The 14,293-nt window shown below is 39.1% G+C and overlaps 1 protein-coding gene across 1 annotated transcript; it reads right to left on the bottom strand.

Moving 5' to 3' along the window:
• Window positions 1-10,426: 10,426 nt before the first annotated feature.
• Window positions 10,427-12,134, bottom strand: LOC108602327 (melanization protease 1). The gene is made up of 5 exons (XM_017990414.1): window positions 12,002-12,134; window positions 11,620-11,783; window positions 11,341-11,563; window positions 10,707-11,279; window positions 10,427-10,643 (listed from the first exon to the last, which is right to left on the bottom strand). Exons 1-5 carry the CDS (start codon window positions 12,057-12,059, stop codon window positions 10,492-10,494), a joined length of 1,170 nt encoding a protein of 389 aa, XP_017845903.1. The 5' UTR covers window positions 12,060-12,134; the 3' UTR covers window positions 10,427-10,491.
• Between the last annotated feature and the right edge of the window lie 2,159 nt (window positions 12,135-14,293).

The raw sequence follows: 14,293 nt of genomic DNA, 5'->3' as shown, positions 1-14,293 counted from the left end.
AAATTTACAGTGCCTGCCAGATGTCTATCGCTGCTTTAGCACTTGAAGGTAAATTCTAAGCCGACGCCAAAGAATTTCACTTTTGATTTGCCTCACAAACTCACTCACAACTCAAAGTGGGTCAACATCTGCATTGGGCCAGGCCTTAAAGGTTAAAGCCTACGTTATTACCAGCGCGCACAGTGGAAATTTCGCGCTCCAGCTGTGCACGCCGGGCAATTCAATTTATTGGCCAGAACTGTAAGCAGCTCGCTCCCTTGCTCGCTCGCTCGCTCGCTCGCTGTGCTCAGCTTAGGTTCAATTGTCAATTAAATTGTTATTGTTAGCATTTGCTATGCAGAAGAAAGAAAGCATAAAAGCTCTATAAGGCTTTATAACCATCATGATAATAAATAAAATAAATTGAATTAAATCAGCAAAAGTCACGTTTTGCGCTTTTGCAATTAAGCCTAAGACAGCAACAGGGTCACTTGAAAATAAATTAAATGAAATATAAATAAATTGCCGAATCATTAATTCATTTGCGGCTTATCGACCATCACCATATTTCCTGACAGAGACAGAGACAGAGACCGAGACCCAACCCAGCCACTCATAATTTACTTGCGCTTTCAAAAGCGCTTGGCTCGGGCTCGCAGTGCTTGAGCCAAAAGTATTCTGTTTTGAGCGAATGCAATGAGTCGTTTGAGTCGCATTCAAGTAGCAAATTATCTTGTCTCGAGTTGTCAGCGACAGGCAAGCAAAATCAAAAGCATCTCCCCACACATATTTTGTCCGCCCAGAACTATCTTTATCTGCAAAAAGATACAGATAGACAGACCGACGAGACGACGAGACGACGGGACTGAGCGTTAGTCGACGTCGACGCTTTGTGCGCCTGAGCGTTGTCAATTATGTGATGTTTTCAATTTCAAAGGGAAATTGCATAATAACTTACTTAAGTCATTTCATTGCGTCGCAATTGATACCAACTCGAGTCGAGTCGCCTGCCCAGCGTTGCCAATTTGAAGTTATAGTTATATTTATTTTGCATTAAAGTGCAGCGTAGCGTGCGCAGCTCATTAAAATTGCTTTTGTGTAAAACAGTCAAGCGCAAACAGAAACATTTATGTTGGAGGTCGAGTCCGAGTCCGCATCCGAAATCTGTCCGTGTCTGTGGCGCCATTGTAAGAGAATTTCTTATTAAGTGATCAATAATCATTTTGTACGAATGCCAAGAGCACTCCACAGAACAGCACAGAGCAGCCGCCCACAAAGCAGCCAAGGCGGCCCAGGCGGCAAGACATGCCAAAACCAGAACCAAATTACAAACAATTTACATTGCTGCCCTCCAGCGCAGGCAGCTCCAGCTCCAGTCCGCTCCAGTCCAGCATTGGCGTCGTACTCGATTTCTTGTTGCACTTTTGCGGCAAATGCAATTTGCAGCGCCTTTGGAATTTGGGTTAAATTACACTAGATAAAGCATTTTTTGCTTTAGTTTCTTAGCAGCCGCTGGCCGATTTGGTTTCAACTCTAATACGCCATGCGATGCGATTCAATGCGAAGCTGTGGCCAGTGTAACATTATCGGCTTTTGTTGCTCTCGCTCTACAAACAACATCACACCCAAGCAGTAAAATAATCAATTCAATTAAAATGCCATGCAGCTGAGCAAGGCTACGCCCCTGAGATCTGCGAGAGCCTCACTGACTCAGTTGATAATGATGGGCAATGCGGCGATTGTCGGCAACAAAACACATTGAATAAAATACAAAAAAAAAAAATAAAATGAATAAAAACCATGCAGCAAAGGCATCGGGACTGGTCAAGTCAAGTGCTTGACTGACTGGCGCTGCTCATGAAAAATTCATTCATAGTGTGGAATTTCGCGCTTAAATGTAAAATAGTTTTTCAAACAAGTCGCAATACAAAAGCGCTGAGCATTGTGCCTGAGACAAGGCGCTGCATTGAAAAGGAAGCTGCTCACACACAGACATGCGCGCGTTAAGCTACCTAAATGTATACGTGTTAGCGTATAATATTTGCCCAATGTAACCAGGACAACAACTGCAACTGCAACAGCAGCAGCAGCAAACTCTATAAGGGCTTAGTCTGAGGCTTGCCTTTAAAAGCGAAGCAGTTAAAGTAGCGGCATTACAACGCACAAATGTTATTAGCATAAATGTATAAATACATATATCTATACTATAAGGGGAAAACCAAAGGAAATTGTTTAAATTGTAAGCCAGGGCGACACTTGGATACGCTTACGGCAAACCATATTTGTGGCAAATGTTTTATTTGCAGCAAAGAATGCTACGCATTCCGCAAGGTAATTCATACATCTGTGCCGCTGCTGCTTATGCCAGCTCAGACAAGTCCATAAAAATCTGTACACATTTAAAGACACCTCAAGTGGAACACGCAAACAGCAAACATACACAGCCAGCACATAAGACGCGCAGAAGACATCTTGATAGACAACTTAAATCCGCAGTCAGCGCACAGTGGGTCAAACTCACACAACAGCTGCAAATTGAGACAATCATAGCAGTTAGCAAACATTTTTGGGAACAGTATGAAAGTTCAAAGCAGCAAATACACAAAGCGCAATGTAAATTTTGTTATTATATTATTGTCGTACTGTAGGATGTACAGGATGTTAACAGAATCATAGCTTAACATAAGCAGAGGCTTAACATAACATTGGGAAGCGCATCATAATCAATTGAAGAATAAAGTTGCAAGTTAAAAAGGATTTAGTGAAAATCGTTGCACTACATATGAAACTGAAAAATAAAAATTGTATAGAACACTTAAGTTTAATTTAATATACGATTGTAATGAGCACATCAATCCAATAAATAATAAATAATATTTGTAGAGCTCTACAGTACAAAACAAAATTTTAAAGCAGAGTGTTATTGCTGATGATATTGCCAGATGATAATTTAGCAAAAAGTGTTCGGTATTTTGCTGCTGTCTCCCCACTGTGCAGCAACTTCAGCGCCAGCACATGTGTACGTGTTTAACAGCCATGCACCTTGTCAGTGGCTGAGAACTAAGCAGTCCTCACTTGGACTAAAGCCGCACGCTCTGTTGTTGGTGGCTTAACGAGAAGCCGTGTGAATCTGTGTCTGTGTGGGTGAGTGTATGTGTGCGCCCTGTTATTGCCACCCTTACAGCTTCACGCAGCGCGTGCAAAATTCAAGCAATTTTACTTTTAGACAAGCCAAGTTAGCTGTTTATATACACACATGCATATATTAATTTAAAAAAAGAGTTTGTTGGCCGCGGATTTAATTTAGAAAGCGCGCTCTCGCTGATTACAAACACGCTATGCAATTTGTCATTTGATAATTACAGTGTGCAGCGTTTACATAAAATGCGCAAGCCATATAATTAGCTTGGCCAACTAAACTAACCATAATCATAGCCAAAGAGCATGTCAGTTGCGCGCCAAACAGTTTAGTGGCTTTTAATTAATTTGCTAGCATATTAATTTTTAATGCAATCAAATGAAATTAAATAGCAGCCGCAATTTATTAAAATGTGTGCAAATCAAAGCAACGAGCTGAGCATTTAATTTATGCAGCAAGCCACAAACACAACACATACATTAAGCATACGCCATGTGTGTCTAAAATATTTATAAGCTATTTACTGTGTATAGCGTTAGCATTTGTGCTTGTTTAGCTGTTAGACAACAAATTAATCATACGCAACGTGTTGCCAATCATAACAAATAAGCCAAAAGTATTCGTAGCTATTTTAATGGCACAAGTTAAAGCTGCGGAAATACTTTGAATTGCAGGCACTTCAAGCAGCTATCAGTGCATTGATAAGCAACTAGTGCGTACAAGTCAACATACAAGTACAGCCTCTTTATAGTTACAGTTCACTGAACTGAGCACTGAGCACCACTCAATATTTAGTCAAACTTTGTCACACAGTGCTGCAGTTTGAAGTGAGTTCACTACGCTACTTGCAACTCAAAACCCACTTTGATATTATGCATAGCCGACTCGCCAGCGGCCGAACACAAACTCCAACATAAGCTGAACCTCAACCTTAGCTAAGGCCAAGCGGGTGTCCAATGCTAAGATCAATGCCATGTTGCACGCTTCCTGTTTGTGCTGCAGCAACAACAGCAACAACTGTGACTACTACTACCCTATTTATATGCAGCGACTGACTAAACTACCCAGTAACATGGCTTGCTGGCTGGCTGGCTGGCTGAAAAGAATACTTCCTCATTTCGCTTTGTGCCCTGGCATTTGGCATTTGGCAGCTATTCTGTGTCAATTCCCGCCACTGAGTCTGAGTGTCAGTGGCAACAGAAAATCAGGTAAGGAGTCGAGTCAGAGAGTGAATGAAGCTAAGCATTTCATTGCTTTTTTCTATATTGTCACTTCAGCTGGCTGAGTGCCAAGTGTAGTGCAATAAACTTGCTTTCTTTTTATTTGTATTTTTATTTTTTTGAATGGCTGGCAATCAAAGATTTGAATGCAAGATACGATGACATTTTACTCGCACATTCAATTGCGCTTTTCATTTGAATATTTACATGGCCTGGCAGACGTTCATGCCTTTTTATCCCTTGCACATGGATGTGTGTGGATGTATTTGTGTGTTTGTATGCTAAGTCTGTGTGTCGTCGTCTGGCATATTGACTTAGTCGAATTGACTTAGCTTTGGCAGTGGGCCTGCCACTAATTGAGATCTAAATGCTGCAAAATGTAACTTTAAGCCGAGCTCTACATTAAGCTCGTTTAACTCTTGACGCTTGAAAACTTGTGCTTCACTCACAGTCGCAGTCGCAGACGCAACTAATTTGCCTAATTGATAAGCTATGCCAAAGCAAGTTGGGGCCAGCAAAACGCCTTGAACGTTGTTTGCTTTGTCAGTCAACAGCTTTTGAGCTAGTGCACTCAGGCGCAAGCCAAACGCACTTCAGCTACAGCTTTTGTATTAACAAACTGCACAAATCTTCAACTAGCCAAGCAAACAAACACACACACACAGACAGACACAGACATACATAGATACAGACGGCTACGGGTCTTGTGGCCGACTCCGCCTGCATAGCCCTTGAACATTAATTGCAATCAATTTCGCTGTCAACACATGCTACAAATAACTGCAGGTTATTTATTTATGCACGCAAACCCTTTGCGCAACTGAATAATTACCTTATGACACATTATCATTATGATTAAACTTGGCCCCACAGCCCAACCATATAATTTACTCATCTGCCACAGAGAGAGAGAGAGAGACAGAGAGAGAGGCTTATAAGAAATGCTGGCAGTCTATAAAATTATATAATTATTTTAAGCATTTTCAATCGAACTTGCAAGCAAACTTGTTTAAGCCTTTAAGGCATTACAGTTTGCAGTTTTTGTGGCCGACAGCCGACAGCCGACAGCCAACAGCAGTGGCATGTATTAAGCCATTGCCTTTATAAACTCATTTCCGTTTAAAGTGCAAATATTTGCGGACTGCGACGAAATGAATACAAAAAAACAAAAAAAAAACACACACACACACTCAGTACATTTAATGAAATTGTGCGGTACTCAACGATTTTAACTGCAACACACTCGATTTACATGCATATTTGCAAATGTCTGCCAGTACATAAAATCAATATATATATGCGTGCATATGTATGTGTTTACATAGGCCTGGGCTGTAGCTATTAATTCACCTTTGTGCTGCAACATTTATGCTTGCCAACCACTAATCAGTCAAAGCTCTAACCAGACATTTTTAACTTATTATTAAACCAAAACGCACTTCAATTTGTTGCTTTATTTTATACATAACTGTATTTTTATATATATATATATATATATGTATATAGTACTTGCTTACTACGCACCCACTGCCAGGTCAGGCAATAAATACTGTTATGTAGTTGCAAAAGTTGTGCGCTGTAAATATTTGGTTTCACCAGCAACCACCCGCACCACCAACAACATCAGCAGCAGCAGCAGCAGTAACGACAATGGAGTTGGTTTGAGAAAACCGCAGTGCATGCTTGACTTTCAGCTGGGTAAACTATAGTATATAGAACGCTGGGGCAGTTATTTTATTGAATTGATGGTTGAGCGGCAGCAAGTGCTTTAATGGAAACTTAAGTATCATCGTTTAAAAATGACGCAGAAATGCGCAATGGACAAACCGACAAAACGACAAAGCCAACGGTTCATACCGAATGCTGGCCGAACCCTTCACTTTACTCATTGCGTAGCCAATGCCAATTATGATTTTTAATGCCCTCTACAAAATAATGAAGATTGGGTGTATATAGCAATAGCTAAGCTAAAAATTGTGAGACCAGAAAAGTTTGACTACAGTATACACTTTATTAAACAGTATACAGTATACACTTTGCCAAGCATTTCGAGTGCTTCTCAACTTAACTGACTTATTGTTAGTATATAGGCTTATATAAATACAAATAGGTCCAACTACAGTATACATTTTAGCAAGCAATTCTTATCAAAATTGAGTTGCATCGGACTACAGTACACACTTTGTCGCCTACAATTACGTTACGTATACGATAAGTCGACAAATTTGATAGCCCCAACGATGTTCTTCAGTATTTTCCATACAAAAGAGTGTATAGTAAACAGGGGAGCCTTTTCCACAGCGTATGGCTTTCATTTAATGCACTTTTTACGACTACGCACATAGAAATTATGCGCAATCTGTTGTAATGGACTTTGTGTAAAATGTAAGAGCAAACATTAAACTAAAATATGCAATGCGGCTGTGAAAATGTTGATGAAGTTGGACGAGTGGTTAAAAATCGCAGCATAAAAAGCGCATAAAACTTTGAGCACAAGTACATGCCACAGTACGCGGCAAGAGAGCTGAGGTAAGCGTATTTAATATGCACCAATTAAAAAGTGACAACCATCTCATTACAAAATGTGTACAAGCCAAATGGAATGCAAGACAAATATTTGGAGAATTTATGTCAAGCAGCTTAGCTGACATAAGGGAAAGGCTTAGAGCACCCCTTTTGAGGGGCTCGTAAAAGCAAAACAGGCTGCAAAGCTTTAAGGCTTTACTGATTTGTAAATTTGCACGTTTGATTTCTCACGCACAAATAGAAAATGCCAGCCAATCCTTTTGCATTAACAAATATTCAATTCACACACAGCAGTTGACAAAAAAAAATATTTACATTTCTTTTTCACCTCACACGTGATGTATTTAAACTATTAATTTATCGCGTTTACGCTTGATTTAGCGCATAATGTGAAATTAATTTAAAATCTTGCCCATAAATTAATTTATGCAAATAAAAAATACATGTTAATTGTACACCGTCATTAACAATTAATTATGTAGATAATATATGCGTATGCTTCAAAAAAAAAATAATAAGCGAAACATCACATTAATGATTAAATCGTTGCTGGCAGCTCAAACGTAAACCAAACTGTATTCAACAAATATAATTTAAAACAATAAATTACTATAATCCTGTATACAATTTTCGGTAGTACTCTTAATAAAATATTTAAGCTTTGCTGCTTAAGCGCCATACAAAGAAATTTTACAACTGGCAGCAGCAGCAGCAGCGAAAAAAAAGATAAATATTGTCTGGGCTTTTGTTGCTCTGTCGCTTGGTAGACATTTATAATTACAACAAAAAAGTTTTCACTGTTAACATAATTTTTGTTGTTTTTTACGTGGGTAGGGTGTGCCTCTACTATTTGTGTGTGTGTGTGTGTTGTTGTTGTTGTTGTTGTTGTTGTTGCTTTTGCAACGGCAGCATTACTTGCCACAAACCAGCGATATGTCCGTTGAGTCGGCACACACACACACACACATAGACAGACAAAAAGATGATTTATGTATTTAATTTAATGCGCTTGTTGTTCTTGCCGCCGCTGTAGTTGCCTCTGCTTTTTTAGAGAACAGTATGTGTGTTTATTTGTCAGGCGACAACGGGACAATGTGAGAAAGCAAATGCTGCAAACCAACAGACGACACTATGATCAGACTCAAAGTTGGAGCCGTCCAGTCACTTTGCCGCCTCTTTAACGGTATTTTGCTGTTTTAAAGGGCATTAAATTTGTTGTCCTTGTCCTCTGGTTGGTCGTGGTTGGTGGCTGCCACCATAAATATGAAAAATGTGCGGCGACTTTGTTGTTGTGGCAGTGTATCCGTCTTCACTTGTAATTATAAATAATTTGCTTGCTTTTTGTAGCCGAGGCAAGTACTTTGAATGCATAAATAACTGAATAGACAAGAGGCCAACTAACTTGGCTAACTTTGGCCTTAAGCAAACTCACTTGAATTATGCAAAATTCCGAGCGCGCAGGCAAATCAAATTTATTTACGTTTTTTTTTTTGCCTCTACGCTCCTCTAGGTCGGCAAGTAACTAATAAGTAAACCTACTTGTAAAACATTAGGAGCAGACACACACACACACACACACATGTGCAAGCAATTACATGTACAAGAGCATAAAACGAAATAAGCACAAAAAGCAGCAGCAGCAGCCAACAAGGATCAAGTGCAAATTTTTGATAATTAAACATTCACAAGCGCCAAAATGCTTAACACACACACAGACAACAGAGACAGTGCCAAAAGTGGGCGGCATGCCACGCCCAAACGATACCCAGCAGGCATATAGACTGTGTATGGATGTGAAGTGCGACTGAACTTACATATGCCGGCAATGTAATTAACACACAAAAATTGAAATCTGCTGCCGCATACAAAAGCACACACACACACACACTTAAGTACACACACAGAGCGCACGAGTGTGAGTGAGCGGGAGAGAGTGGCAAGCAGACAGCTTCATTGAGTTACTCTAGAATGCCAGTTGTGCATGTGTGCGTGATGATGTTTGTGTTTACACACACACAAAAGTCGCAACAACTTTCTTCTCTTTAATACCCTCTACGCCAGTTGAGAGGACGCCAGGGATGTCAAGAGCTGCTACTAAGCCAAATGTTGAGCTCTTGCTATAGAACATTTCCAAATATGTGATTAACTAAGTGTAAAAAGATTCGCTTTGGAGAAGTTTCTTGCGGGGTATAATCTAGTCAAGCACTTGCGAATTGCAGTACCTCTGGCTTGTATTTTGGTGTGTTGTCGTAATTAAAAATCAGCTGCAGGATATTTTCACAGAAATATTACGGGCTGTGTGTGTAAAACATAAACAACAATTTTAGCAGAGTTCTCAACCAAGCTGGGATGCCATTAAATTAATGCAGTTGCATTTTAATGTGGATTAAGCGTATAAGCATGTGTGCGCTTAATTCAATTGAATTCCAACGCCTGTGTATTAAATTTAATTTATAATTTTACAATGCAGCGCAGCTTCGTTTCATGGTTAAGCTTAAGCCCATTAAAACAACATTTACTCATGAAAATATGATTACAAGTCTACTTTAAAGCTCCAAATGGTGGCCAAGAATACAAAACGAAAAAAATAACCATTAACAAATATTAACACAATTCACTTGTCTGGCGCTGTGAATTTATTATAGTCATTTATTTTGGGAAATAATTAAATAAATAAATTAAATCAATACAGTTCTACTTTGCAATTTTCCCAGGATATAAATAGTTGCAACTGCAACAGCAGCATCCCAGGAGCGAGCGCCAAGTCTCAAAGATGACCGCTGGGGTTGGCTGCCTCATGAGAGGATGCTGGTCATCTGTGAGCTCAGCACGGAGCGAGCGCCTGGCGCAATACTTTTTCCTGCAGGATCATGAACGCACAAATTTGGAACGTAGATTCTAAAAAACATGCAGCGCTTTTGTATGGAAAATGGAAAACATAAATAAAAAGAAAAAATGTTTAAATGCCTAATCACACAATTGCAAAATAGTTGCAGTACTGTTACAGGTGCGATCAGTTTTATTTTTTTAAATAGTTAAAAATGCGTCGCAATTAAGGTGCATAAACATCAATCAATGTATACAAAAGGAGTCCTTATACCATGTTTCAAATCCTATCGATAAAGCATGACGGATATAAAAACACTTTTACATTAAGCTAATATATTGAGAGAACTGATTTATTTACACACATTAAACTACGATAAATATAATATTATAGTTTACTAACACATGTAAATAAATTACCAGCTACCGTTTAAACCCACACCACACAGATGACAGAATACAAATATATAAATATAATATATAATTATACACATTAAATTCTAGCGATTATACAACAAATTGAGAGAACAATGATTTAATTAACACACATTAAACTACGATAAATATAATATTATAGTTTACTAACACATGTAAATAAATTATTAGCAACTTATCGATTCAAAAGAGTATCGTTGTCAATATATATAATATATATATATATATATATATATATATATAAGTTAGATTCGTTGTTACATCTTAGTGGTAATATAAAAATGAACTAATCAATTTTGGTAACATATATCAAGAACCGGCCCTGGCGCTGCGAAATATATATTTCCGCTAGTTATACAGGTGTTTTTATGGCCTAATAGTGCTTTCAATCCAATCAATGTATGCTGCAACGCGTGTATAAATGGCCGGCCAACCAGCAATACCACAAGGTGTAGGTCCATAAGAAACAACTCCAGCTAGATAATAATTGGCCATGCCATCCTGAAACTCCTCCACAACTTGAAATAAAATATGATTATTCAAAAAGAATATCTTACGTGTATATAACATTTAAAGCTTACCCAAGGGCCCACCAGAATCGCCACGGCATGAATCAACACCCTCTACTCCGCCAGCACAGATCTGCGAATCAGTAACAGTATGTCGAAGAGTTGAATAGCGTTTGCTGCAATCCGCCAATGGAACCGATAGAACATCTGCTTTTTGTTTGATATTCGAGGTAGTATTGAATTTAGTACTTCCCCAGCCGGATACAGTCATTGTGCGTCCAAGGAAAATATTTTCTTTGTGCTCTAGCTTTGTAGGTAGGCAAACTGGTGCGATATAGTCAGAAAAAGTAACTGGGCTTTCTAGACGCAACAGGGCGATATCGTGTAGAATATCAGGCGAATTCGCAGAAAACTGCGAGTATGGAATAACCTCAGCGACGTTTATATACACATAAGGGTCATTACAATTCCTTTTACCGTCCCGGTCCGTCGTGCAGTCCGGATTGGATGTAGTATCCCACTCTCCTAGGCGCACTCCTGTTAACCGCCAATACCTTGGACTACTAGACACACAATGCGCAGCCGTCAATACATAGCGATTGTTGATCAAGGAGCCACCACAATGGTGCCCAATAACATTTCCGGCTGCAATAACAAAAATGTCAATGTGTATTAATTCAGTGTCTTAAGCCATAATGTGACTTACGCTTGGTGTATTCTAAAAGAACTAGCCATGGAAACTCTTTTCTGCCTGTATTCAGTCCTCCCATAATACGATCATTAAAGTCTTCAAAGTTTCCGCAGTTAGGTGCTTGCGGCAGCAAGTTTGGTCCTCCGGTGGGAGTAGAGGGTTGACGACGAGGTTGTGGTTGTGGTTGGAGTTGGGGCTGGGGTTGTGATACCTTTCTTTGATTATCTGCACAACAAATCTGCAAGCATATATTCATTACCAGACGTAAATGCTAAATAAGTCCATGATACTCACCAGCACCTTGTCTTTGCGATAGCCGCATTGACTGTTTTTAAGAAACGCTCGATCGCTAGCTAAGATTTCCCTCTGCTGTACAATATTATACAGGTAGTGGCACTCTGTTAAATAAATGCAACTGCCTGCCTGGTTGGAAGGCGTGGAGCAGTATCCGAAGATCTCTGTAAGATGTAATAAGCTTAATTAAACGCAATCACCGTCTTCTATAAACATAAAAACCCCCAACTGGCATAATACATTATTTTCGTTAGGGTCGAGTTCACTGCTGATAACATGTAGCGTTCTTGTTCTTGTTGCTGTGTTTCTTAGTTTGTTTAGCACCTCTGACTCAATACTGACCTCGTCGGAGCGCTCATTCCTAATAAGAGCAGCATCTTACCTTGAGCAAAGCTCTGGAGTGTGCACTGCAGTAGCAGTAGGATCAGCAGGAGTTTCATATTATTGCTTAAAAGTTGAACAACCCAAATTTAAATTATGTTTCCATAAGAATCAAGCGATAACCGTGTAGTTTGAATGCTAAACACAGACTGAGAGCATTTAAAAAAAAAACACGAGCATTCGATTTTCAAGTTGTGATTGAGATTAACACTAAGGTACTGGGCTTTATTCAGGGGAAGAGATGGGCTTATCAGTTCTGGGAATTGTTGGCGAATTTTTAATATAAATGGAATTAAATGCGATTAAATCTTTAGCAGACAAGAAAAAATGAATGGGCGTGTGGCTAATCCACTAGACAACTGCTTATTAGATGAGACAGTTGATCTACTTATAAAGAGTCAGCTAAAAAGCCATGTACATTTTTATTTTGTTCCTGATGCGTTTTAACTGTCTTTGACTTTGGTGTTCTTGAATGAGTCACTGCACCAGCCAATGCAAATTCTTGCTAAGACTAGCCCATGCCTCATCTGACACAATTCCAACGCTTGTATTTCAAATTTAGTGCTTAAGCCCATTAAAAAAACGTTTGCTGATTACAAGTGTACAAGAATAAAACATCGGAAAAAACCATTAACAAATATTAACACAATTCACTGTCTGCTCTTGTCTGGCGTTGTGAAATTATTATAGTCGTTTACTTTGGGTCGGCATTTATTTTATATTAAATACGCATATACAGCAGTAAACAAATGAAGATATTAACTGCAGTTGCAGTAGAATAAATGCAGTTGCAATTGCAAAGGCTTGGTCTGCATGTTTTTTTGGGTGTGGTCTGTTTTTGACAAATTGACTTTGGCATTAATAATAACAAGAACAGAAATCTAGAGAGATTAAAAAAAAAAAAAATTGAGAAAAACTCAACATGCAAATGACAGATTTATTTTTCATGCTGTCGGTGGGGCTGTCAATCAAACTTTTGCTGAGGTGTTGACTGATGCCTATGAGTCTAGACGCAATTGGGCGACTACTAGTGGGCGTGTGCCACGCCCTGTCAAAGCCGAGCAGCACAACACACACACACAAACATTTCAAATATATTTTTTTGACAGCTACACATTTCAAATGGTTTTCTCAGTTAGAAACGAATTATGCTTTATTTGACTGTGACTAGATGTGGGTGCCTGCCAAGAAAATTTGTGCTTGAGTAGATTTACATACAAATCTCTCCAGTGGCGAGGAGCCTGCAATAAGCTGCGCATCAGCCATGCTTAGAAATGCAATCAAGCATGGAGCGATCAATGTGTTGAAAAGGTATTAGATGACAGCATATTAACTTCACTCGAGTGTAACTTGAAATGTTTTACAATGAAAAGTATTTTCTATGTACTTCAAGCTAAACTGTAAGTGTGAATGTAAATGTAAGGCTTAAATTTCTACATTATTGTGCCCCAATTCGTCACAGTCGTTCCAGCGAAAATTCTTAGCGAAGACAAAAGAAAATGTGTGAAAAATGCAAGTACGCGTTCTTACATTATTTTTGTTTTTGTTGGTGTTGTTGTCTGTTTGTCAAGTTTTTGTAATTTGGCAGAGTTTTTATGCAGACGTAAGTCAGACAAAAAAGTATAAACACAAAAAGTGAATGCTTAACACCGTTATTTTAGGTATGCTCTACACTATGCGCTGTCTCTTTCTGTTACACGCATTTAGCGTGAACACACATAAGTACCGTATGCTTTAAATAATTCAGCACCTCCTACAGCAGCGCAGCAGCAGCAGCCAAATTGAAAGCTTAAGCCAGCAGCAACTTAACAAAAAACGAAGCAATGTTGTCGCCGTTTTCACACCAACAGCACATGCCAAAAAAAAAAAAAGAAAAAAAAAGGAACCAAAAACAGACACACACAAGCGAGAAGACAAAACAAAAGAAAACTGGGCGCTGAGCGCTTTAAATGTTGCTGCTGCTGCTGCTGCTACTTGCAGTGGGGGTTGGACACACAGGCATTGAAATCCTGCTTAGCATGCGGCCCTGGCTGCTCATTGGCCTAAGTAGAGCGCTTAACCCCATAAGACCACAAAAACGGGTCTAAAGCTTTATTTATGCGCCACAGAGAGAACGAGTAGGAGTTGCAGGCACTTAGGAGCAGCTTTAATATTGATTATCATAACAAACTTTATTTGTGCAAAGGCTCTAGCAGCACTTGGGGCATACTCTAATTCAATTTAAGCCGACGAACAGACACTTGTAGCAGCGGAAAATGCAATTAAACAACCACAGCGTAAAAACCATAGAAAA

Source organism: Drosophila busckii, chromosome 3R (genome assembly GCF_011750605.1).
Source record: "Drosophila busckii strain San Diego stock center, stock number 13000-0081.31 chromosome 3R, ASM1175060v1, whole genome shotgun sequence".
In the NCBI taxonomy this organism is placed as follows: Eukaryota; Metazoa; Arthropoda; class Insecta; order Diptera; family Drosophilidae; genus Drosophila; species Drosophila busckii.
This window is presented reverse-complemented; position numbering and strand designations above follow the sequence as displayed.

What these genes read in the sequence shown, in the direction of transcription:
- LOC108602327 (XM_017990414.1), bottom strand. Translation starts at nt 12,059, where the DNA reads ATGAAACTCCTGCTGATCCTACTGCTACTGCAGTGCACACTCCAGAGC. An exon ending in ACTCCAGAGCTTTGCTCAAG is followed by an intron (nt 11,784 to 12,001) that starts GTAAGATGCTGC and finishes TACATCTTACAG; the next exon opens with AGATCTTCGGATACTGCTCC. An exon ending in TCTTTTAGAATACACCAAGC is followed by an intron (nt 11,280 to 11,340) that starts GTAAGTCACATT and finishes TTGTTATTGCAG; the next exon opens with CCGGAAATGTTATTGGGCAC.